General features: G+C 39.3%; 1 protein-coding gene across 1 annotated transcript in view; it reads right to left on the bottom strand.

Moving 5' to 3' along the window:
• The window catches only part of PPP3R1 (protein phosphatase 3 regulatory subunit B, alpha), an 87,473-nt gene that overhangs the window by 3,653 nt on the left and 57,150 nt on the right, over positions 1-26,670 (bottom strand). Inside the window, exons 3-5 of the mRNA XM_051842834.3 lie at positions 6,426-6,602; positions 4,569-4,628; positions 4,075-4,259 (exon numbers count right to left, since the gene is read on the bottom strand). Coding sequence (XP_051698794.1) covers positions 4,075-4,259; positions 4,569-4,628; positions 6,426-6,602 — 422 coding nt within the window. The remainder of the gene's footprint in view (positions 1-4,074; positions 4,260-4,568; positions 4,629-6,425; positions 6,603-26,670) is intronic.

The following is a 26,670-nucleotide window of genomic DNA, read 5'->3' as shown; positions in this document are numbered from 1 at the left end:
TACCTGCTATGCCACAGTGACAGCCCCTCTTTGCGTACATCTTATAAAGAGAATCTCTTTAATGCTCGGCTGCTTTAACTCCGTGAGTTTAATCCGTGTTGTTGAGTACAGTTACATCTATGTTATTTTTTAAAACTTTTATTTGAAAAATCAAGCACAAAGAGCCAATTAATTCTAAAAGCGCTGTGATGAAAACAGCAGTTCGTTACTCTTTCATTTTAAGCAGAGGCAACCACTTAAAACTTTCACTGTTTACCTCCAGATCTCCAAATGACACCCCCATGTCAATTTTCCTTAATTTAAAGCTTTTCCCATTTTCTATTGACTTCCCATAATAGAAGGTGAAGATTTAACTCCCGTGCTCCTCTACCTCTGATTTTCTAACCCCATAAATCCCCACTTGTTGCACCATTCCAACAGTTATCTTTACCTTGATTAGAAAGAAACTCAGTCTTACATTGTTATGACTATATAAAATATTGTTAAGAGCCAACCAGGAAGGCACACATAGTATGATTACTTCTTCTTTTCTGCATATTAATTTTGGTACAGTTGACAATTTTAAGATGTTTTCCTTTGATAAATGTTCTATGAGTATGATTAATTCAACCCTAAACTTGTTAGATATATTCAAATATGGGGTTAGCACTGTGGTGCAACAGGTTAAGCTACACCTTTAACATCCACATCCCACAGGAGCACTTGTTTCAGTCCCAACTGCTCCATTTCTTATCCAGCTCCCTGCTAAGCAGTCAAAGATGGTCCAAACACTTGGGCCCCCGGATTACGTTCCTGACTTGAGCCTAGCCTAGCCCAGTCCTGGCTGTTGCAGCTATATGGGGAGTGAACCAGTGTATGGAAGATCTCTTCCTCTCTAACTTTGCATTCAAATAAATAAATCTTTTTAAAAAATACAAATATATCATGTAATTCTATCCTGTCTGAGAAGCACTTCCAAAGTCTTCAGACCTGCTCCAACCTCACCTGCACTCTAGGTCCATCCTCTTTGGATCTTTCTTCACCATCACCCTGGAGTCCCCTCCCCTGCCTTGCTCATGTTAAGATCCTCTGCTTCCTGGATCCTCTCAACTAGCTTCTTTTTGCACCCTTAATCCAGTGGAAGCACATCCTCCAAATGGTCACCAAAAAAGGGCCGCCTTACAAACCTGAAGATGACTTCATTTTACCTCTAATGTCACTGAGTTTGTAGAGAAGTTTAGGTTGGATATAGTGTCCCTCAGAATTACAAAGGTAATGCTCCACCATCTTCTGCTTTCCAATTCTGCTGAGAAACTTTACCATCATGATTCTTGATTGTTTTATGAAGCTCCTCTTCACTCCTCCACACTACCACCTCAGCTTGGTAAATGCACAGAACCACTTCTGTTTTGAAATTATATGACAAGGTGCCCAGGTCCATATTATTTTGTTTATACTAACTATGCTGGGAACTCAGCAGGTCCTTTCAGTCAGGAAATATACTATTCCTGGTTTTGAGGTATTTTCTTGATTTTTTTTGACGATTTTATTTTTCCTTCTGAAAACCCACAAATCCAGGTGTCACAACTCCTAAAATGGATCTCTAAATACAAAGGGCTCTTCTATATATCATCCAGTTTTCCTTCAAGAGTCAATATATTATATCCCTGAGAATAATGATGACAGGATTTTATTTTGCTTTTAAAGATTTTACTGGCTTTGCCTAACCTGCTTCTTCCCTCCTTTTTCTTTCTGTGTTCCTCATTAGAGGTTTTCCTCCACTGCCTGGTGATCCTTGGTGCTACTTCTGTGGAAAGAACACTTGGACCTCCGTGTACATGATGGGGCTGCCGACTGTAAGCTACACTTGCATGATATATTGGGATCATTTCTTTAAGGAGCTAAGATTTCTCAAGAAAGCTTTCCTCTCTCTGGCCTGGAAAGTGTTAAGTTTAGCTGCCACAGAGTCAGGTCCAGAGCAGGCTAGACAGAGGTGTCAACATGCACATGTTTATTTTCACTTAATTCATCAACTCTCTCACACACACGCACGCACGCACACACACATACGCTCTGCCTCATGTTTCCCAGTCTACAGACTCTCCTCCATTTCCAGCTAGGGTGAATCAATCCATCTCATTTTATTGGAGTTTTAGAAGAAAGCAAAAATAAACAAGTGTTCAACCCATCAACTTTCATCCTGTCACTAATCATCTAAAAATTCTCTGAAAAAAATTTTTAGTGTTTCTTTTCACATACTTGAAGGCAGATTGTCAACAAGAGAGATGGGTCAATAGAGACAGAGAAAGAGAGAATGAATCAATGTTCCATTTACTGGTTCATTCCTCAAATGCCCACAACAACCAGGGCTAGGCCAGGCTAAAGCCAGGAGCTTGGAACTTCATTTGGGTCTCCCAATAGGGGTACAAGCACATTAGCCATTATCTGATGCCTCCTACAATGGCATTAAAAGAAGCAAAGTTGGAAAAGGAGTAGCTGGGAAAAAAAACAAGCATTCTGATGTGAGATGTGGGATTCCCAAGCAGTGGCTTAATCTGTCGCACCACAATGTCTACCTGCTTCTGAAAATTTTTAGAGTAGATATACAGTATGTAATCTTTTAGGCTAACTTTTCCCATCTTTTTCACTGTCATAGCTTGAGAAGTCAAAAAAAGAACTCAATGAAGCCAAATTTAGGGGCCTGATGAATTTTAGGAAAGTTAGTTTCAAATATAAAACAGACATTTTTCCTCATTCATAAACTATATCCCTCAAAAATACAAGGCTATTTATCACAAATATTAAAAACAAATTCAAAACTTAGCTTATTTCTTCAGTGTAAATAATAGCCATATTCCTATGAAAAGCTGTATTTTAATTTCCTTCCATTGACAAGTGCACTTGTATCTGCTGCATTGTTTCCTGACTGAAAGCAGACTTCATTTATATGCATCCTCTCCACAGCACTTCGTCCCAGAGTTTCCCATTTATTTTGTTCCCCCAAGGCTTGGGATTTCTTTTCTTTCCTTCTTTTGAAAATGGCTACATCTATGATGTCACTACCGCCTAGTCGCACGTCACCCCTACCCAGGAGTCTGTCAGTGATCTTTGGCAATGGTGAAGGAGGAGAAATGGAAGGGATAGCAGATAGTTGTAGCAGTACTTCCTGAAAAAAGGTCAGAATCTATAGTCTCAAATCTATCAAACTCTTCCAAAAAGATGTGATCTGTGCTTTATCCTACAGTACCACCTCATTTGCTGAAACAAAATACAAAAATAAGAACTCCCTTATGATGAAAGAAGATGCTAAAAGAATATTAACTTCTACTGAAATCACTTCAACTCTTAATACACAACTTAATACAAAAAAGTATTCAGTCATAAATGAATGGAGAAATTTCAAAACCTTTTGTTATCTTTGGTTCTACTGTGGCTACTCTTGTATTCTGTGGTAGCGTTAGCATGCAGGAAAAAAATCTTTCTAACACATCCAAAAGCTCCTATCTTTGTTGTATGGGAATAATTAGAGAAGAGAAGCTGAGTGGTCAAGTTCCAGTTTGGATGCAATGATTCATAGGAAATCCCTGGATTCACTGAAGAAAAGTAATCAACTGGGAAGTCAAGCTGTTGTCCCAGCTTCCACAGAGTTCATTTTGTAGGGCTCCCTATTAGTGTCATCACCACCTTCACACAGAGCTTAGCAGGTAAGTTCATTTTGTTCCCATGAAGCCAAGTTTCTGGTATTCTCAGCAAAAAATTCATAATCATGTCTTCCTAAAAAGGTATTTTGAAACATGTTTATTTTTAAATAAACCTTAAGATTACAACCTACTTGTAACCTGGAAGCTATCAACAATAAATAAGTTACTAGTACTTCTTTTGGCATCTTATCTGAGTGCACTATATCCTGAGAATAACAATTTTATAACTAACAATTATCAAATGCACACATTTTAAACTGAATATGGAACTTTGAAATAAAAATCACATATATAAATTTTTAGGGCAAAATACCTTTAAGAAATACCCTTATGTGGCTTTGAAAGCATGTTTTTGAAACATAACTAATAGAAGAACCAGCTCTTTTGTACTTACTGCACAGAATTCCTCAAAGGATATTCTTCCATCTCCATCTTTATCTGCGTTTATTATGGTTTTGTCTACAATTTGCTGTAACTGTGTGTCTTTCAGATTGTTCCCCACCATCATCTTTAACACCTGGAAGAGTTCCCCGTTGGAAATATAGCCATCTTTATCCATGTCATAGATACGGAAAGCAACTGAAAAGAGGAGGGAAAATTCATGGCAATCACTAAATGAACACTTTTGAGAAAGGAAAGAATAAATTGCCAAACATCTAGAATTATGACTATGGAGATGGCACCTTCCTAAATACAGAAGCAACAAGCTGCAATAACATACAATTCAAATATCCTGTAAGGATTCTCACCAGAAGGTGAAATTTCTGTTATCTCTAAAAATCTGGAATAAAAGAGATCTTTCAGAAGATTTTAAAACTAGTTTATAATACAGCATGGAATGGTAACGGAAGAAGATGGAAAAAGAAGTCAGTAAAGACAAATACTTACACCTCAACTTCTGTTCCTTATCTCCTTTGACACTGAACTGAGAGACTCCCTCAATGAATTCTGAATAAGAGTGAAAATAAAAATTTTCAGTTTTTTGCACTAAAAATTTTATGTTAAAAATTCAGAGGGCATTTCCTTGCCACAAAAGAAATTATCATCATTAGCAGTATTAAAACTGAAAATGCCAAAGTTCTTCTGACGTATGTTTTTTCTTATTTGAACCTGGAATGCTAAGATTGATCAATTTGAAAAAATATTTGTTTAATACCACAAAGCATAACATTCATAAACATATTCTTTATTTAGATTCTTTCCTTTTAGAATATGACTGCAAAAAGGGCTTTAAAAAAAAAAAGACTACCGGGGTGGGCATTTCAGAGTACTGATTATAGAGTCCCAGCTATTCCACTTTGCAACCAATTCCCTGCTCAAGCACTTGGGAAGTAGCGGATGATCACTCAAGTACTTAGTTCCTACCAACCCTGTGGAAGACTTGGATGAAGCTCAGGCCGGCGCCGCTGCTCACTAGGCTAATCCTCTGCCTTGCGGCGCTGGCACACTGGGTTCTAGTCCCGGTCGGGGCACCGGATTCTGTCCCGGTTGCCCCTCTTCCAGGCCAGCTCTCTGCTGTGGCCAGGGAGTGCAGTGGAGGATGGCCCAAGTCCTTGGGCCCTGCACCCCATGGGAGACCAGGAGAAGTACCTGGCTCCTGCCTTTGGATCAGCGCGGTGTGCTGGCCGCGGCGGCCATTGGAGGGTGAACCAACAGCAAAGGAAGACCTTTCTCTCTGACTGTCCACTCTGCCTGTAAAAAAAAAAAAAAAAAAAAAAAAAAAAAAAAAAAAAAAAAAAAGGGATGAAGCTCCTGGCTTCAGCTTTGCCCAACCAAGGCCACTGTGGCCATTTGGGGAGTAAACCACAGGATAGAAGATACCTCTCTCTCTCGCTTTGCATGTCAAATAAATAAATGAATCTTTAAAAAAATACTTGTACTTGTTTCATAATAAAAAATAATTGCAGACTTCCATTCCAAAATTCAGAATCAGTTAAATGTGCTGGAGGGGAGAGAGGAGGAACTGATGCTGTGGTGCAGTGGGTAAAGTTGCTGCCTGTGGCACCAACATCCCGTATGAGCACCAGTTGGAGTCCCAGCTGCTCAACTTCCAATCCAGCCCTCTGCTAATGTGCCTGAGAAATCAGTGGAAGATCCCAAATCCCTGGACCTCTGTACCCACATGGGAGACTCGGATGAAATTCCTGGCTTCTGGCTTCAGCCTGGCCCCATCCTGGCCGATGTGGCCATTTGGGAAGTGTGCCAGCAGATGGAAACTTCGTTTCTCTCTCTCTTAAGCTCTGCCTTCAAATAAATAAATAAATCTTTAAAAAATATATATATACGCTGTGGGAAGTTTCATGACAAAAGGTCATTCTTCATCATTTTAATTTTAAAAGCACCATTGTTTGTAAAAGCTAAATTAACTAAAATAAATAAATCTTGTTGTAACATAATGTTCACATCCTAATTACTACTTCTTATATTTTTTAATGTTGGTCTCACTGTTTAAGTTTCTTCTTTAAATTCAGTTTCTAATATTGTAAATTGTCCTAAACTGAGATTAATCTTCTAAAAACAAAGGAAATACTAATTCCCTCCGTTTTGTGGACTACCCTAAAGGACAACTTGATCATTTATGAACCAAAAAGTAAGGATCTTAGTTCATTAAGGTACAACATCCAAAATTTTCAGATTTTAACATAATTTATAAGATCACCAAGAAAAACATTTTCCAGTTATTTTTATACATAGAGCCAACCAGAGGTTGTCTAAATTGTCATTTAAAAAATCTTACTTTCTTACCTTTAAAGTCTACTTCTCCATTCCCATCTGTGTCAAATATATCTATTACTCGTTGTACCAAAGGATTCTGTTGTAATTCAGGCAGAGACATGAACTCCTCCACACTCAATGAACCAGAATTGTCCAAATCAAGTTTCTTAAATCTCTTTCCTAGCCTTTTAATTTCATCAGCATCAACTAAAAGAAAACAAAAATAGCAAGATTACGAAGAATGATTTTATGATGTTCATGGGGAAAAAAATCCAGCGCTGATACTATAATTTCCAATTTAATCAAGAGTCAAACACTGTTGATAAATCTCTTCTTCTAATAAAGAAAATGCACAATAAATATTTCTATCAGTTACCTTTCTGTTTGTATGTACCTGCCATAATACACACCAAACTGTTTGCTAAGTGCCAAGATAATCCAGGACAACACTAAGCTGATCATGGAGGTCACACAAGATATTCCAGTACTGCGGATGCTAAGCTGATCACAGAGGTCCTACTAGATAGGCTGAATCAACCTCTCTTCTGTTCCTAAGCACTTGCACTTCATTTTTCTTTCTGAAATTTAATTCACTTTATCTCCAATAGTTCATAGTTCAGAGCACACGGAACATTCAAGTTTCCCTCCCATTCCAGTTCTGTTCCTTGAATACAATATTGCCAGTTACTTGAATGTTTTTCCAAAGATACCTTCTGCAAGCATAAGCAAGTAAAACATGAGTTTCAGACTCAACCAAAGACATCAAAAAGTAAACAGCATTTTCAACACTTTAAAAAAGGGGCAGGGGAATAAACAATTTAAAAAATGTGTGCATTAGTAAGTACGCAATAAAAATTCAGAATAAGACCTCTTATAATATATATTCTTGAAAAAGATTTAAGTCATTTTATTCTAAAATAGACCATTTTCAGGCTTTCAAAATCAGACTAATCCACATAAATAACTGATCATGGCTTAACAGAAATAACCCTTAGAAATAATTTAATCCAGGGGCCAGTGCTGTGGCGCAGGTTAATATTCTGGCCTGAAGCGCCGGCATCCCATATGGGCGCCGGTTCTAGTCCCGGCTGCTCCTCTTCTGATTCAGCTCTCTGCTATGGCCTGGGAAAGCAACAGAAGATGGCCAAAGTCCTTGGGCCTCTACACCCACATTGGAGACCCAGAAGAAGCTCCTGGCTCCTAGCTTTGGATCGGCGCAGCTCCGGCTGTTGTGGCCAACGAGGGAGTGAACAGCGGATGGAAGACCTCTCTTTCTCTCTGCCTCTTCTCTCTGTGTAACTCTGTGACTTTCAAATAAATAAATAAATAAATAAAATCTAAAATAAATAAATAATTTAATGCAATATAAACCACATATATCCTTAAATAAAGTGTTATAATAACAAAACTGATTTTTCCATGTTATATTGCCTGTGCAGATATATGTATTATGGCCCATATCACTGGAAATGAGACAATACATTGTTTCAGCTGCTTCAATATGAAGATACTTCAAAAGGTTGATAGAAAAACAAAAATTAAGCTTATATTGGTGTAGAAAATCTTGAAATCCATGCACTTCTCTAATAATATACATTTTCCATGAACTGTCTGAAGACCCCACACATATGGCATCTCATTTTAAAATAAAATATTGAATATTTTAGGTAATGTATTGAGTACCTGTATGTAAAAAACAATGGCAATACAGTCAGCGCTGTGGAATATTTGTTTACCCTTGTCATGGGCCTGGCAGGGGGCTGGGGCTCACTGCTGCTGTTCAGCAGCTTACGAGCATCGCATCACTTAACCCAGGAACAGAGCAAAATTAGAAGTAGTTTCTGCTGAATGCTTATTGCTTTTATACCATTATAAAGTTAAAAACTTAAATCACAGTAAGGTATGAGGGAGCAAGTTTTCTTTATATTAAATAGAAAGTCTTAATAGATGAAGGTGTAAGAAAAAACTGAATACAAAAAGTGCCTTTAAAAAAATTTATTTTATTTATTTGAAAGACAGAGAGGCAGAGACAGAGAGAGGTCTCCTCAGATGGCCACAACAGACGGAGTTGCGCCAACCAGAAGCCAGGAAGGAGCCAGGAGCTTCTTCTAGGTCTCCCACGTGGGTGCAGGGGCCCAAGGACTTGGGCCATCTTCCACTGCTTTTCCAGGCCACAGCAGAGAGCTGGATTGGAAGAGGAGCAGCCGCGACTAGAACCAGCGCCCATATGGGATGCCGGCGCTTCAGGCCAGGGCATCAACCCGCTACACCACAGCGTCAGCCCCTAAAGTGCCTTCTTTTGTATTTTTTTTAATTTTTTGACAAGCAGAGTGGACAGTGAGAGAGAGACAGAGAGAAAGGTCTTCCTTTACCGTTGGTTCACCCTCCAACGGCCACCGCGGCCAGTGCGCTGCGGCCGGTGCACTGCGCTGATCCAAAGGCAGGAGCCAGGTGCTTCCTCCTGGTCTCCCATGCGGGTGCAGGCCCAAAGCACTTAGGCCATCCTCCACTGCACTCCCGGGCCACAGCATAGAGCTGGACTGGAAGAGGGGCAACCGGGACAGAATCCGGCACCCCGACCGGGACTAGAACCCGGGGTGCTGGCGCCACAGGCGGAGGATTAGCCTATTGAGCTGCGGCGCCGGCCAAAAGTGCCTTCTTTCTGAGAAAGTAACAGCTAGTTTAGTGGATTCAAGAACCAAGAGGCTTTCAAACATTACTATCTGCTGAAAACTACCGGTGTAGAAGAGTTGCAAAGATAAAATTTCTTATTTTTACCCTACCTTCCCCCTCAAAACAAAAACAAAAACAAAAACACAAAAACACAAAAACATGATTAATAAAAGCAGATACATACCGGCTCATCAATTTTTACAAAATTGCCCCCCCCCCTTTTTTTTACTGATGTCTCCTTTATTTTTCCTTCCCCATAAAATTCGTTTCTACGGAAGCAAATGAATTCAAGAAACTACCTCAAAATATGAAGCACAAGCTCCAGTTTAAAGCTTGTTAAGTGATAGGCTATGGTGCTTAATATGTGTCAGAATTAATTTTGCTCTTAATATTTTCAAGATGGTTTATTTTAGTACTCTGTCTACCTTATCCATGTTTTCCCCAGACCTGTGAGTTTGGCTATTTATTTATTTATTTATTTTTTTTCTAAGAGGCAAAGAGACAAAAGCAGTCAGAGAGATTATTATTGATTGGTTTATTCCCCAAATGCCAGCATGGCTAGGCTCGGGCTAGGCTGGGAGTCAGTACTGTCATCTAGGTCTCCTACATAGATGGCAGGGACCCAACCACTTGACCTGTCCCCTTGCTGCCTCCAGAGTCAGCACATTAACAGGAAGCTAGCCGGCGCAGCGGCTCACTAGGCTAATCCTCCGCCTGCGGTGCCGGCACTCCAGGTTCTAGTCCCGGTTGGGGCGCCGGTCCTGTTCCGGTTGCTCCTCTTCTTTCTCTCTCTCTCTCTAACTCTGCCTGCCAAAAACAAAAACAAAAACAAAAACAAAAACAAAAAAGAAAGAAATCCCAAGTCCTCTCCCTCCCTTTTACATAAAAATCCACTTCTGACGTGTCAGTTGGGAAGGAAGACCTTTCTCTCTCTCTCTCTCTCTCTCTCTCTCAAAAAACAAAACAAATTAAAACAAAAACAGGAATCTGGATTTGGGAGCTAGAGCCAAGACTCAAACCCAGGTTTCTCCAGTGAGGACAACTTAACAGGTAGGCCAAACACCCACCCCAGCCTTTGAGGTTTTTCAGGAGCACATATTTTGAACTGTATCATAAATATCGTTACATTGCTCTAATGAAAGCAACACACACACATGTACTTAAAATAATTTATTCAAAAATTCAAATATACATTTCACGAACACAACACTGAAAATTTTTCAACCTTATATTACAGATCATTTCTTCTTTAATGAAATAGATAAAAATAAAGTGTTACAAGAAATGCAATTTCTCCATTTTCTATAATGAAATTAGATGGCCTTACTCTTGGGATGGGGTATAGGAGGGCTAATGCAATAAAAATACTACAAAATTTTTTGCTGTTGCTTATTCATTTACGTGTATCCTCTACCTCAAAGCAGAAGCTACAACCTTTTTCACTGGTGTTCTGCACAATACATTTAATAGATGTTCAATACATGTTAAGCGAATATTAATAAGTGTTTTATATTCCAAAATTACTAATCAAATGTATCGATATTGAACATAAAACTCTGCTTATCTAACCTGACACCAGTCAGTCAAGCATTCAGAGGAGTTTCTCAAAGTTAATAATATTAGCCAAACAGGGACCCAGTCCATAATTAATTTCACATGTATATATTGGTGAACTATTTTCTTTTTGCCATCGTAGTTTTGCCTCAGTTTGCAGAAAAGGTGGTGGTGGTGGGGGAATTGGAACATAAAATCACTAAAGTGTATTATAAGTAGAAAAGGAAAGACAATGCCTCTCCAAACAGTAAGTGGATCATTTCCTCTAGAGTATATCATTAATAGAGAGAAATCAGAAATGTAGCACCATAATATTTAGGGAAAATATCAGATTCTACTTACTGAGGCTGAGACATGAGCAGTAGTTTAAAAAGTTGAAATTGAGGCACCTGAAGGATTACATTTAAGTTCAGGAAGACATCATTCCACAGTCTTCATGAATGAGTAACAGTAATAATATTGGGGAATACTATAGAGGGATTATAAGTCACCAAATAAAGATACTTAGGTGAACCCACCCTTCTTCACAGCTGCCAAAGATAATCTCTCTACACGGTAAATTCAGCCGAACTGCTAGTTCCTGTGCTTAATTGTCTAGTGGATTCCTTATGTAAACAGGATAAAGTCTAAAGCCCTAGATATTATTTAGCCTCCATTTAACTTCCCACCTTATCTTTTCCCCATTTTACTACAGAATAAATTCTATAACTCAATTTCCCTATAACCCCTTTGCTGGAATGTCCTTGCCTGCACTTGCCACTTTTAAGACTCCTAATGATTTTTCTCAGATCAAACAGAGGGGTCTTATTAATAACCATGTATTTTATAGTTGTAATATTAACTCATTCTGTGGCAAAAGCCATTAAAATAATATTTCAAATCTATTTTCTTCCTTTTGCTTTAAATACCTTAGAAATACTGCAATATTATTGATAGCTGTTCTGGATGAGTAGTTATGATTTTTCTCAGAGGCAAGGCAACATGCCTGTGAACACATTTACCTTGAAAATAAACAGCTTCTTAAAAAGCCCCTGAGGTACAATTTAAAGGCAAAGAGCTATCTAATCTTTTCCATTCATCACTATTCCTACAAACCTGATGCAGCTAAAACCCACCTTGAGATTCTTTATGCCAGTAAAATGTTAGGGATATACTATCTCTTCTCCAACCACTTCTCCATCTTCTCCCTTCTTTCTTTCCAGTAAGTATTAAAATAAGTCACACACAGGGCTGGCGCTATGGCATAGCAGGTGAAGCCGCCGCCTGCAGTGCCAGCATCCCATATGGGAGTTGGTTCGAGACCCTGCTGCTCCACTTCCGATCCAGCTGTCTGCTATGGCCTAGAAAAGCAGTACAAGGTGGCTCAAGTCCTTGGGCCTCTGCACCTGTGTGAGAGACCCAAAACAAGCTCCTAGCTCCTGGCTTCGGATTGGCGCAGCTCTGGCTGTTGTGGCCAATTAGAAAATGAACCAGCAGATATAAGACCTCTCTCTCTCTCTCTCTCTGCCTCTCCTTCTCTCTCTGTGTATCTCTGACTTTCAAATAAATAAATACATTAATTAATACAATAAAATAAGTCACACACTAAATACTCAGTACTTACTGGCTGAGGGGCTGACTGCACAATTTATAGAGTCTATACATAAATATCTAGTGTATTTAAAAATGGCTAGATTGGAAGCCAAGTCATAAATATTTTTTAAAGCCAAGATGTAGGGCCAACATTATGGAGTATCTGGGTGCTGGTTCAAGTCCTGGCTGCTTCACTTCCCATCTAGCTCCCTGCCTATGTGCCTGGGAAAGCAGCAGAGGATGGTGCATGTGCTTGGGCCCCTGCACCAACATGGGAGACCTGGCTGCTGGCCACTGGGCCATGTGCAAAGTGACACAGCAGATTACTATATCTCTGTGTGTGTTTCCCTCTAACTCTGCCTTTCAAATAAATTAAATTAAAAAACAAATAAAGCCACAAAAAAGCTAGCTTTCAAAAACAAATGATAGGCCGGCACTGCAGCTCAATAAGCTAATCCTCTGCCTGCGGTGCCGGCACACCAGGTTCTAGTCCTGGTTGGGGTGCTGGATTCTGTCCCAGTTGCTCCTCTTCCAGTCCAGCTCTCTGCTGTGGCCCGGGAGTGCAGTGGAGGATGGCCCAAGTGCTTGGCTCTGCACCCGAATGGGAGACCAGGAGAAGCACCTGGCTCCTGGCTTTGGACCAGCGTGGTGCGCCGGCCACAGCAGCCATTAGGGGGTGAACCAATGGAAAAAGGAAGAGCTTTCTCTCTCTCTCTCTCTCACTGTCCACTCTGTCAAAAAAATAAAAATAAAAATAAAAAAAATAAAAAACAGTACTTCTAGGCATTGAACAAAGTGACTTAATGAGTTGTCACCAAAAACTTTAGTAGTTATTCAAGTACTTACATTTCCCAGCACTGTACACTAGATGTGTTGTAGGATATTCAAGTACTTTCTGATTCTACATGTAAGGGGCAAGCATTTGGCCTAGTGGTTAAGATGTGCACATCCCATGTAAGAGATCCTGGGTTCCACACCCAGCTCTAGGTCCTGACTCCACCTTCCTGCTAATGTGAATCCTGGGAGGCAGCAGAGATGGCTCAAATGACTGGATTCCTGCCACCCACGTGGGAGACTCCTGGCTCAGATCCAGCCAGGGCTGATTCAGGTGTCTGGTAGTAAGTAAATCAGCAGATTGAATCTCTCTCCCTCCCTCCCTCCCTTCTCCTCTTTACCTCTCAAAGAGGGTTGGGAGGGATGGAGGACATGGCTTCAATGAGCCTTCAGCTCCCATCATCGAAAAACAAACAAAAGGGATCATTTTCCGAACACTTAGGATTGTACTCCCTTAAAAGAGATGGACAAGAACAAACAAACCTCACCCTCCTGACTCATCTTGTGACTCAGATACTCTTCCTCACATTTGCCAAGTTAAAACTCATGTTACTTTTCCATTTTTTCGAAGGATAGCTTTGGGAGAACTACCTTTTTTAATAACTGAAAATGCCTACATTTTCAATTTAAATTATGGTATTAAAATAAGAAATCTTATAAAGTCATATATACCGTTATCTAAAACTTAAGCAAGACAGTAACATCTTAGATCTTCTAGTAGAGTTTATAAAATATGAAAATAATTATTAATAAGGAATTGATGGATTGCTTCCATAGAAAATTAATTAAAATTTAACCAAGGTAAATTGTTGAGATAGTGTCGGTCAATGCACTCTGAGTATTCTTAAAGAGGAAATTTAGAAAGTTACTCATTTTAACAAGAGATTTTAAGAATCTTATTAGTGTTAGAATACAAAATGACTACAAACTTGCTTTCAGACAGCTCATGTTTTTAATATTTTCTGTGGGACATATGAAAATTAGGGCTGTATAATACTAATAAAGGTAATATATTCATCTTTCAAAAGGAGAAATATAAATCATCTTCTTTTACTACATTTATGTATTTTTCTTATTCAGAGAAAAGGAATTTAAAACATTCCAAAATAGCAAAGAAGAGTCCTAAGCTCTGGGTCTTCAAGCACTGCTGTCAATACATACACACCAAACAGTTATTCAATTGTTGGAGATAAAAGTAAAAAGAACTTGAGGGCCGGCACTGTGGCTTAGTGGGCTAATGCTCTGCTTGTGGCACTGGTTCATATCTCAGCTGCTCCTCTTCCAATCCAGCTCTCTGCCATGGCTTGGGAAAGCAGAAGATGGTGCACATGTTTGGGGCCCTGCATCCACGTGGGAGACCCAGAAGAAGCTCCTGGCTCTGGCTTCGTTGCACCCACTTGGAGAGTGAATCACAGATGGAAGACCTTTCTGTCTCCCTCTCTCTGTGTCTGTAACTCTACCTCTCAAACAAATAATTGAAACACACACACACACACACACACACAACTTGAAAATGAGACCTGACCCAGGATCAAGGTACAACTATTTTAGCAGATAACAGGGAACTACCCAAAGTTCCAGGTGTCTTTTCAGGGCAATTAAGGTGATTAATAACATCCTAAGACCCTGCAGTTTGACTCATACACCCCAGCAGCTTGGACCCTATACTCTAGCCAATCAATTTAAAAGGCATCAACCCCAAAGCCATTCAACCACTTTTACTAGGTCCATTCCCACCGCTGGATGCACTAATCAGTTTTTAGAGATGTTCTTAGAGTTGGGGCTCCCAATTCAAATCCACTGCGTCGATGATAGTTGAGAGCCCAGGCCTGGACCTGTAATAAAACTCTCATGTGTTTTACAGTGTTATCGGCTCCTTGGTAGTCTTTGGGGACAATCAAACTGGGCATAAGAGAAAAAATCTAAAAAAACTTTTATTAGCAGATTTTGGGGTTTCTCAGAAAGAAGACATAAACAGAATGGCAGAAAAATAAGCTTCCTCAAATTTTAGCCAATTCTTAATACACATACAGCAGAAAAGAGCAATAGTAATACTGATCCTTCAGGGAATCCTTTTTTTTTGAAAGACTTATTTATTTGACATGTAGAGTTACAGAGAGTGAGAAAGAGAGACAGAGAGAAAGGTCTTCCTTATGGCTGGTTCACCCTCCAAATGGCCACAACGGCTGGAGCTACGCCAATCTGAAGCCAGGAGCCAGGTACTTCTCCTGGTCTCCCATGGGGTGCAGGGCCCAAGCACTTGGGCCATCCTCCACTGCACTCCCTGGCCACAGCAGAGAGCTGGCCTGGAAGAGGGGCAACCGGGACTAGAACTGGCGCCCATATGGGATGTTAGTGCCGCAGGCGGAGGATTAACCTGCGGCGCCATGGCTCGGCCCCCAGGGAATTGTTTTACTAGCCATTTTATAAATAACTGATTACTCATTAATAGACCAATTAATAATTTAACAAAAAAAAAAGCGAAGCCTTTTTAAATTCTCCTAGCAATATTTTGAAAGAAACAACCAAATGCATTATGAGGTCCTAGATAAGAGTTCTGCAAAAGAAAAGAACACTACAAATTTCACTAGCATTTTCACCAAAGAATGTGGTTTAATATTATTTTACCAATTTCAATTCCTTGATTTTAATAATGCACTACAATACAAATGTTAACATTAGGAGAAAATGGCTAAGAGATATTCTAGTCTACTTCGAGAATTCTAGTCTTGTGGCTTTTTTGTAATTTTTCTTCCTATTTTGTGACAGCTCTTAATTCTTTGTCTTTCATGATCTTGAAACTTTTGATCCAGTATCTTATGAACTGTTCCTCAGTCACTTGGGGCAAGAATACCTCAGAAATGATACTTGCATCAAGGAAGCTGATATTAATATGTGATGCCAACTTTGACCACTTGGCTAAATCTGTTTTTTCCTTTGTAGTTAAAAAATATCCTGAGATAGGGTGAGTGGTTGGTTCAGTGGTTAAAACACTGCTTAGGATGCTTGTGTTCCATATAGGAATGCCTAGGTTTCAGTTCCAGCTCTGCTTCCAATTCCAGCTTTGTGTCCTGGGATGGAAGGTGATGGCTTAAGTACTTGGATCCTTGCCACCCATGTGAGACACTGCAATTGAGCTCCAGGATCCTGGATTGGCCTGGTCCAGCTTGAGCTGTTATGGGCATTTGGGGAGTGAACCTGAAGATGGAAAAGTCTCTGCCTCTCAAATAAATACCGAAAAAAAAATTTTTAATAAGCTGTTAAATATGAAGAATTACAACATTATTCAAAAAAAGGTTTTAGGGGCCAGCGCCGTGGCGCACTAGGTTAATCCTCCAACTGCGGTGCCGGCATCCCATATAGGCGCCAGTTCTAGCCCTGGTTGCTCCTCTTCCAGTCTAGCTCTCTGCTGTAGCCCAGAGTGCAGTGGAGGATGGCCCAAGTGCTTGGGCCCCTGCACCCATGTGGGAGACCAGGAAGAAGTTCCTGGCTCCTGGCTTCGCATCGGCACAGTGCCAGCCGTTGTGGTCATCTGGAGAGTGAACCAACAGATGGAAGACCTTTCTCTCTGTTTCTCTCTCTCACTGTAACTCTACTTGTCAAATAAATAAATTTAAAAAATCTTAAAAAAAAGATTTTATAAATATCCTGGGGAAAGATATGTTGAAACAACACAAATTTTCTGCTTCTCCTCAAATTGTGACCTAATTTCAGCATCTATCAGTGGGTCCTGTCTACAATTTATTACCATGAAGTCTGCATAATAATGATTTTTCTGTTCCCTTTTTTCCTTCTAATTAGGATGCTTCTGTAAAAACAAGAATAAAAACAAAGTCCAGTCCTACCTTCTTCTTCTTCTATTTATTCAATTGTCTGTGTCAGCAAGAACTCATGAGTATTTATTTTATTTTATGAGTTAAGATTATTACTGCAATTATTTACTTTATTAGTCAAATTGATCCAGCTTTGGATTTTACATACTATGTCAATCTGGCTCTTGCATGGCCTTTTAACAATCCCTGCACTTTTTAACTTCGAACACCGTAGGATGTGTCAGGCTCACTCTGATTTTTTAAGAAATTTAGAACTACACAATGGAATGAGAACTATTAGGAAATATTACTCTAAGACAGGATATCAGAATCTCTCAGAAGTTTCTTGAAAAGATCCCTAAAACATAACCAAACTATCTATGGAAAAACATGTGAATCACTATTGTAGAGACCACCACAAGAAAAAACCTTACCATACCATCAAAAGAAGTTAATGAGAAGTTTGTTTAACATAGATTAACTTAAAAATTTTACAATCTTTTGTAAAATTTACCTCCTACATAGATAATAGCTGCAGTGTTTCACGTTACTCTAAATGAGGAGTAAAAACCACCAGGGGGCGCAGTAGATTAAAACCTTCAAAAGAAATCCAACACATTCAAATTTTATGATTTTGTATATAGATTAACAGACTAATATTTATTTTCGACATAGAAGAAGTTACTGAATGAACAAAGCAAAGAAAGCATTCTGATACTGAGACCTAATAAATTATAAATACTATACACATTCACAATATTTGTGTCTTACATGTGAAAAACTCATCCAATTGAAGGTCTAGATTTTAGAAATACATCATAATTTTAGAATGCAAGATGTAAAACTTACTTTCGGGTGCTTTTAGATTATAATTCTCACATACTTTAAAAACTGCTGAACAACTGTCAAATATGCCAAAGCTATACATCACTAACACTATAATCAAAGTGCTTAATAAAAAACATTTAAACTTTGAGAAGTGACTGACATTCAAAATAGGCATTATTAAGTAGACACTTCTGTAAGCTTTGACAAATGTATACACAGACCTATGTAAGCATCACTACACTCAAGTTGATAAACGATTTCCACCACCTTGGAACATTCCCTTGATCAACTTCACAATCCTCCCCTCACAACCCTAGGAAACTAATATTTGTTTATATATTCACCTGCTGTTAGACATTCCTGTTGTTGCCATTTTGGGAAGATTATGAATAAAGCAACTATAAATATAAATATCTGTAAACAAGTCTTTTTATGGGTTACAGCATAAACATATAGTATTAACTTTCAGAAACTATTAGTTCTCCCAAGTGATGTACTATTTTACATTCCCATCCCATCAGCAACATATGAGAATTACGGTCGTTCCACATCCTTAGGAACACATGGCATTGTTAGTCTTTTTATGGATCTTTTATTTGTGAAGTGAAAATTGTGCTTTTAAAAATTTTAGTTCAAAGGCCTGTGACAGTCTCTCTATGTAGTGAGTATTTTGCCAGTTGTGGGTTTTTCAAGTATTTTCTCTCCATCAGAGTGCAACCTTTTTACAGGTGTCTTCTTAAAAGCAAAAATTTTTGAATTTTTATGAACTAATGTTTTTAAGTTCTTTGATTCATATTTTTTGTGCTCTAAAAATCTTTGTCCATTCATGGCTGTGAAGATTATGTTTTCCTTTAAAAGTTTCATAATTCCAGCTTTCATGTTTAAATCTATGACCCATGTAATTTTTTTCATATGTGGTATATAAACAGAAGAAAATTTTTATTCTTTAGAGAAATACAGCTGTTTTGCTGAAAAGGTTCCCATTGAATGGTACCTTAGGCATTTTTTACCAAAAATCAATTGTTTATTCATGAGTCTGAAACTCTTTTTGATTTACATATCTTTCAACAATGTTATAATCTTATGTTTTATGGTAAATCTTTAAACCAGGAATCAGTGATTATTTTGTTGTCATTTCTCAAAATCCCTTGTAATTCCACATTGAATTAACTATGAATCTGGTAATTTATATGAAAATATGCCTGGGAATTTGCTTGGGATTGTCGTGAAGCTACAGGTCAGTATAAACAGAACTAATCCCATCAAGCCCTCCCATTTATAAACATGATACAGCTCTCCATTTATTTAGGTCTACGATCCTGAGTAATAGTCTAAAAAGCCGAATGTATAGATTTTATACATAATTGGTTATAATCTGAGCATTTCATGTTTTTATTTTATTTGCCAATTTCACTTTTTGATTGTTCTTTGCTCTTACATAGAAATTCTATTGATTTTTGCATATTGTCCTTGTATCCTACCTACAGTCTTGCTGAATTCACTTATTCTAGTAATTTAAGATTTGCTATATTGCTATATTATCTGCAAATAGAGTTTTACTACTTCCTTTCCAATCTTGATGTCTCATCTTTTTCTTGACTTAATGCACTGGCCAGGACTTCTAATAAAATGTTGCCTAGACATGGTCTGAATAAAAAAAATCTTTGTCTTTCCCCCCCAGCCTTCAGTGGAAAACATTCAGCTTGTCATAAAGACACATGTTAACTAAAGATCTTTTGCAAGTGCCCACTATCAACTTGAGGAAGTTTCCTTCCATTCCTAATGTGCAACAAATATTTATTATGAACTGGCATCAGACTTTGTCATAACAATACACTGCTGTATGTTTTGAGATATTTAATTTTTTAATTAGTTTTTAAGTCTCAATGTGCTTTGTAGATACAATTCTAAGAACATAATGATATTCCCTTCCTCCTCCACTCCATCCCACCCTCCTTCCTTCTCTTTTTTGTTTTTCAGATAACATATTTTAAATTTATGTTATAGTAAAAAGGTTCAATACTTCACCAAATGAGAAGTTTAACAAGTAAGAAGCAAAAAACCCCTAGTTTAGTGGGAATACAATGGCTATAAACAATAATTGAATGGGAAAATGATCATTCCACCCATATACAGTACATTTTAAAGTAACCACAGATCAAAACTATAGTAGTACAATATTTTTTTTATTTGACAGAGTTAGACAATCAGAGAGAGAGACAGAGAGAAAGGTCTTCCTTCCGTTTGTTCACCCCCCAAAATGGCCACCATGGCTGGAGCTATGCTGATCCAAAGCCAGCAGCCAGGTGCTTCCTCCCGGTCTCCCATGTGGGTGCAGTGGCCCAAGCACTTGGGCCATCCTCCACTGCCTTCCTGGGCCACAGCAGAGAGCTGGACTGAAAGAGGAGCAACTGGGACTAGAACCCAGCGCCCATATGGGATGCCAGCACTGCAGGTGGAGGATTAACCAAGTACGCCACAGCGCTGGCCCCATAAGATAACATTCTTACCCACTAGTTTCACAAAGGTATAAAACAAAATTTTACAAAAGTATATTTGCAGCAATACTACTATACAGACTTTTTTTTTTTATTTTTAAATTATAGCTGCCACATAAGGGAGAACATGCAGTATTTTTCTTTCTGGATCCAGCTTATTTCACTCAACTTAATGTCCTCCCGTTGCATCCATTTTGATGCAAATGGTAGAATTTCTTTCTTTTCTATAGCTGAATAATATTCCACTGTGCATATACATTTTCTTTATCCTTTCATTTGATGATGGACACTTTGGTTGATTCCAAACTTTGGCTATGGTGAACAGGGCTGCCATGAACATGGTGGTTCAGGTGTTTCTTTGATGTACTGTGTTCAAGACTTTTTGGTATATACCCAGAGTGGGGCTGCCTGATCACAACTTTTTTAAAACTACTTTTTAAAGACTACTTTTTAAAGAAATCTCCACACTGCTTTTCATAGTGGCTGCACTAATTTACACTGCCACCAATGGTGGATAAACGTTCCCCTTTCTCCACATCCTCGTCCATACGTTACTCTCTGGGTTTTGGATTTTAGATGTTCTGGTGGGGTAAGGTGATATATCTCATTAGGGTTTTGATTTACATTTCCCTGATAGCTAATAATGTTGAGCATTTTTTCAAATATTTCTTGAGCTTCTGTATTTCTTCTTTTAAGAACTATTAAAGTCCTTTCCCTGTTTTTCAACTGGATAGGTTTGTTGATTTTTTTTAAATACTGATATATTAAAGATATTAATCCCTTGTCAGATGGGAGGTTTGCACATTTTTTTTTCCCATTTTGTTGGATGTCTCTTCACTCTATTGTTTCCTTTGCTATGCAAAAGTTTCTGAGTTTGATACAGTTCCATTTGCTCAGTTTTGCTTTTTCTGCCAATGCTTTAGGGGTTGTGTCCAAGAAGTCATCTCTACACCAATGTCTTTGAGTGTTTCCCCTACATCTTCTTCCAGTAACTTCATAGTCACAGGTCATAAAGTTAAGTCTTTAATCCACCTTGAGTTGATTTTTGTATATGGTGAGAGGTATAGATCTAATTTCTTCTGCATATAATTATCCAGTTTTGCCAGCACCATTTGTTGAAGAGACTATCCTTAATCCAGTGTATGGTCTAAGCACTTTGGTCAAAAACAGTTGGCTGTATCTATGTGGATTAATTTTTGGCACTCTATTGTGCTCCACTGATCTATATATCATTTTTTATGTCAGTACCATGGTGTTTTAATTACTATAGCTTTGTAGTATGCTTTGCAGTCAGGTATTGTGATGTTTCCAGCTTCAATTTTCTTGTTCAAGATCCCTTTGGCTATTTTGGATCTTTTGTTGACTTCATATGACTTTTGGGATTGCTTTATCTAGTTCCATAAACACTCTCATTGGTATTTTGATAGGGATTCCATTCAATCTGTAGATTGTTTTAGGTAGCACTGAAATTCTAATGATATTGATTCTTCCAATCCATGAGCAAGGAATTTTTTTTCTCTTATTTTGTTAGTCTAGCTAGAGGTTTACCTGCTTTATCTTCATAAAAATACAGCTTTTTTTTTTTTTTTGCTTTGCTGATCTTTTTTATTTTTAGTTTCACTTCCATTTATTTCTGCTCTGATCTTTATTATTTCTTGCCTCCTGCTGATAGGGGATTTTGTTTGTTATTGTTTTTCTAAGTATTCAAGACACATGATCAGCTCTTTGAGACTTTTAAAACGTAAGCACTAATGCTATACACTTCCCTCTTAATACTGCTTTTCCTGTATCTCTCAAGTTTTCATAAGTTGTATTTTCATCTGTTTCAAGAAAGTTTTTTTTTTAAAGATTTATTTATTTACTTGGAAGTCTGAGTTACACAGAGAGAGAAGGAGAGAGAGGTGGGGGGATGGGGAGGGAAGTCTTCCATCTGCTGGTTCACTCCCCAGTTGGAAACAATGGCTGGAGCTGGGCTGATCCGAAGCCAGAAGCAAGGAACTTCTTCTGGGTCTCCTATGCGGGTGCAGGGGCCCAATGACTTGGGCCATCTTCTACTGCTTTCCCAGGCCGTAACGGAGAGCTGGATCAGAAGAGGAGCAGCCGGGACTCAAAGCAGTACCCATATGGGATGCCAGCAATGCAGGTGGCAGCTTTATCCACTACACCACAATGCTGGCCCCAAGAAAGTTTTTTTTTTCCTTTTTAATTTCTTTAATGATCCATCGATCATTCAGTAGCATTTTTCTTTTTTTTTGACAGGCAGAGTGGACAGTGAGAGAGACAGAGAGAGAAAGGTCTTCCTTTGCCGTTGGTTCACCCTCCAATGGCCGCTGCTGCAGCCGGCGCACCGCGCTGATCCGATGGCAGGAGCCAGGAGCCAGGTGCTTTTCCTGGTCTCCCATGGGGTGCAGGGCCCAAGCACCTGGGCCATCCTCCACTGCACTCCCTGGCCATAGCAGAGAGCTGGCCTGGAAGAGGGGCAACCGGGACAGAATCCGGCGCCCCAACCGGGACTAGAACCCGGTGTGCCAGCGCCGCAAGGTGGAGGATTAGCCTATTGAGCCATGGCGCCGGCCAACATGTTGTTTAATTTCCAAGTATTTATGAGTATTCTATTGTTCTTGTTTACTTCTAGTTTTATTCCTTTATGGTCTAAGATACATGGTGCGATTTAAATATTTTTTAATTTACTGAGACTTGATTTGTGGCTCAATATGTGGCCTAACCCAGAAAATGTTCCATGTGCTGATGATAAGAATATGTATTCTGTAGCTGTTGGGTGTAATGTCCTGTAAATGTCTGTGAGATTCATTTGCGCTATAGTATGTTTCAACTTTGATACACTGTTATGATTTTTCAGTCTGGATGAAAGCAGGATGTTGAAGTCACCCACTATTACTCTACTGAGTCTCTCTCTCTCAAGTATAATAGTAATTGCTATATATATCTGGGTGGTCATGTGTGTTGGGTACATATATATTTATGATTCTTATGTCTTCTTGCTAAATTGAACCTTTTATCTAAATATGATGTCCTTCTTTATCTCTTATTAAAGTTTTGGATTTAAAGGCTATTTTATCTGATATCCAGATAGCTATGCCTGCTCCCTTTTGGTTTCTACATGCCTGGTATATCTTTTTCCAACCCTTCACTTTCAGTCTCTGTGTATCTTTGTGAAGTTTCTGGTAGGCAGCAAATAGCGGGGTCATGGTTTTTTTTTATTCATTCAGTCAACCTAAGTCTTTTGATTGGTGAATTTAATCCACTTACATTCGAAGTTTGTATTGATAGATAACGAATAGGCCTGTCACTGTTTTTGACTGGATAATGATTATACCTGCTCTGTCAGTGACCTAGTGAACTTGGTGGTGACATGTTTTTCATATATACTTCTAATGTGGGACACTTCAGAATTTCTTATAAGGCTGATCTGGTCACGGTGAATTCTGTTTCTGCTTATCTAGAAGATGCTTTAATTATCCTTTAATTTTAAAGGATAGCTTAGCTGGTTATAATATTCTTGGTTGGAAGTATTTTTTTCTTTTAAAACTTTGAATATATCATCTCACTCTCTTCTGGCCTGTAGGGTTTCTGCTGAGAAGTCTGATGTTAATCTAATTGGTTTTCCTTTATATGTTGCATGATGTTTCTCTGTCTTTAGGATTCTGTATTTGTGTTTTAACTTTTGACAATCTGATGACTATGTCTTGGAGAAAACATTTTTTGATCAAGTCTGCTTGGAGTTTCTTGTATATGGATATTCACTTCTCTTTCAAGACCTATTTCAGGCTGGCACCGCAGCTCAATAGGCTAATCCTCCGCCTGCGGCACCGGCACACCGGGTTCTAGTCCAGGTCAGGGTGCCGGATTCTGTCCAGGTTACCCCTCTTTCAGGCCAGCTCTCTGCTGTGGCCCGGGAAGGCAGTGGAGGATGGCCCAAGTGCTTGGGCCCTGCACCCCATGAGAAACCAGCAGGAAGCACCTGGCTCCTGCCTTCGGATCAGCGCGGTGTGCCAGCCGCAGTGTACCAGCTGCAGCGCGCCGGCCGCGGCGGCCATTGGAGGGTGAACCAACAGCAAAGGAAGACCTTTCTCTCTGTCTGTCTCTCACTGTCCACTCTGCCTGTCAAAAAAAAAAGAGACCTATTTCAATTACTATTTCATTTAGCAGGTTTTCAATGCCTTTTTTCTTTTCTTCTCATTTAGGAATATTTATAAGAATTTCTGGCTGTTCAATGGTATCCCATATTTTGGCAGACTTTTGTCATTCTTTTTATTTTTTATATGAGTATGATTGGGTTATTTCAAAATTCTTGTCTCAAGGTCAGCAATTCTTTCTTCCACTTGGTCTATTCTGCTGTTAAAGCTCTTTCTTGTATTTTCTATTTCATTAACTGAAGATTTCATCCGTCAAATTTTTATTTGGTTCTTAATGAGTTCTATCTCAGTAATATTATTATTCATGACATTCACTGATTTCATTTATTTTAAATATTTGTATTCTCTTTCATCTCATTGGGTTTCCTTACACTCATTAATTTGAATTCTAAATCTGTCATTTCATAGATTTCTTTCAATTCAGGATCTACTTCTGGAGGATTACTGTGTTCTTTCGAAGACACCATGCTACCTTGCTTCTTCATGTCTCCTGTGTTCCTATGTTGACATCTGCCCATATGATGCTCGTCCCTTCTTCTTTATGGAGTAAGTTTTACTGGAAAAGAGTTTATAGTTTAGCTGAACTGCAGGTTATCACTTGATTTGTTGCTCTGGCTTTGGTTTTAAGTGAACCCAGGAGTGTAGTCTCAATGATTTACTTTTCTTAATCAATGTCAGCTGTGTCTATAATCGACAGCAATCTAGTTTGCTATGGTTCTTTAGAATGTGACTTTGAGGTTTCCTTGGGTGGCTATCTTTGGCCCACACAATTTGGTGTCAAGTCTCCCTGGTGAAACTGATAGCCAGAGCCTTATTCTTGATGCCAAGGGAAATGGGGATGGCTAACCCTTTGTCCTACTGGCAAGCCCAAGAGATGCTGGGGCTTGTGGTACCAACTGCTATGGCTCTAAGACTGTGTGATACAGACGGACGCTTCCTCAGGTCTGAGTCCAACTGTCCCACACTCTTTCTGTCTGTAACTTTGCTGCTCAAGTAAATAAATATTTTTTTTATATTTATTTTATTTTATTTGAAAGAAAGAGTGAGAGAGAAAAGTAGAGACAGTCTTCCATCCGCTGGTTTATTCCCCATATGGCTGCCAACAGCCAGACCTGAGCTGATCTGAAGCTAGGAGCCAGGAGCTTCTTCCGGGTCTCACACGTGGGTACAGGGCCCCAAGCACTTGGGCCACCTTCTCCTGCTTTCCCAGGCCATAGCAGAGAGCTGGATCGGAAGAGGAGTAGTGGGGACTAGAACCAGCGCCCATATGATAAGCCAGTGCTTCAGGCCAGGGCTTTAACCCACTGCACCACAGCGCCAGCTCCAATAAGTCTTTAAAAATAATAACAATAATATTCTAAGGCAAACACTGTGGCACAGCAGGATAAGCTGCCTCTTGGGAAGCCTGCAGCCCATATCACAGCACAGGTAATTGAGTTTCTCCTCTACTTCAGATACAGCTTACTACAAGTGTACCTGAGAGGCAGCAGATGATGGCACAAGCAGTTGGACTCCTGCCACTCAAGTGGTAGACCAAGATGGAGTTTCTGGCTTCTGGCTTTGTCTGATTAAGTCAAACCCAATCCCATTCCATCACATCACACTTTCCAGGCTTATCCTCTTATTTTATCTGCTGTTCCTATGGCATATGTGCCATCTGAATGCTGGCTGCACTTTCCTTCATTTTGTACCACTTTCCACTACCATTTTCAGGAAGTGAAAACATGGTATCCTCACATATTCTAGAGTTTTCTTTTAGGTTTAGTGTCAATTATTCAAGATTTAGTTATGGGGGCCAGTGCCATGGCTCACTTGGTTAATCCTTCGCCTGCAGTGCCAGCATCCCATATGGACCCCAGGTTCTAGTCCTGGTTGCTCCTCTTTCAGTTCAGCTCTCTGCTGCGGCCCAGGAGGGCAGTGGAGGATGGCCCAATTACTTGGGCCCTGTACCCACATGGAAGGAAGACCAGGAGGAAGCACCTGGCTCCTGACTGGCGCAGTGCGCCGGCCATAGCAGCCATGGCGGGGGGGGGGGGGGGGGGCGGTACACCAACGGAAGGAAGATCTTTCTCTCTGTCTCTCTCACTAACTCTGCCTGTAAAAAAAAAAAGACTTAGCTATGGGCTATGGATCCTCCAGAGTACAATCTGGTTTATCTCCAAAAATATCACAGTGCATCCCCACATTTCTGTTTTTTTCTTTTTGGTTTGCCTTTACGTTAATATTAGGAAATTCCAGCACATAACATATTTAATGGCTTTTACTTTCTTCTTGAAGACATTCTTCACTGAACTTTGGCTTCTTACTCTAATTTGTTCTAATTTTCTTTCTAGGCCTATAGCATAGT

Source organism: Oryctolagus cuniculus, chromosome 2 (genome assembly GCF_051225735.1).
Source record: "Oryctolagus cuniculus isolate XC-2025 breed Fujian yellow rabbit chromosome 2, ASM5122573v1, whole genome shotgun sequence".
NCBI classification, from domain to species: Eukaryota; Metazoa; Chordata; class Mammalia; order Lagomorpha; family Leporidae; genus Oryctolagus; species Oryctolagus cuniculus.
This window is presented reverse-complemented; position numbering and strand designations above follow the sequence as displayed.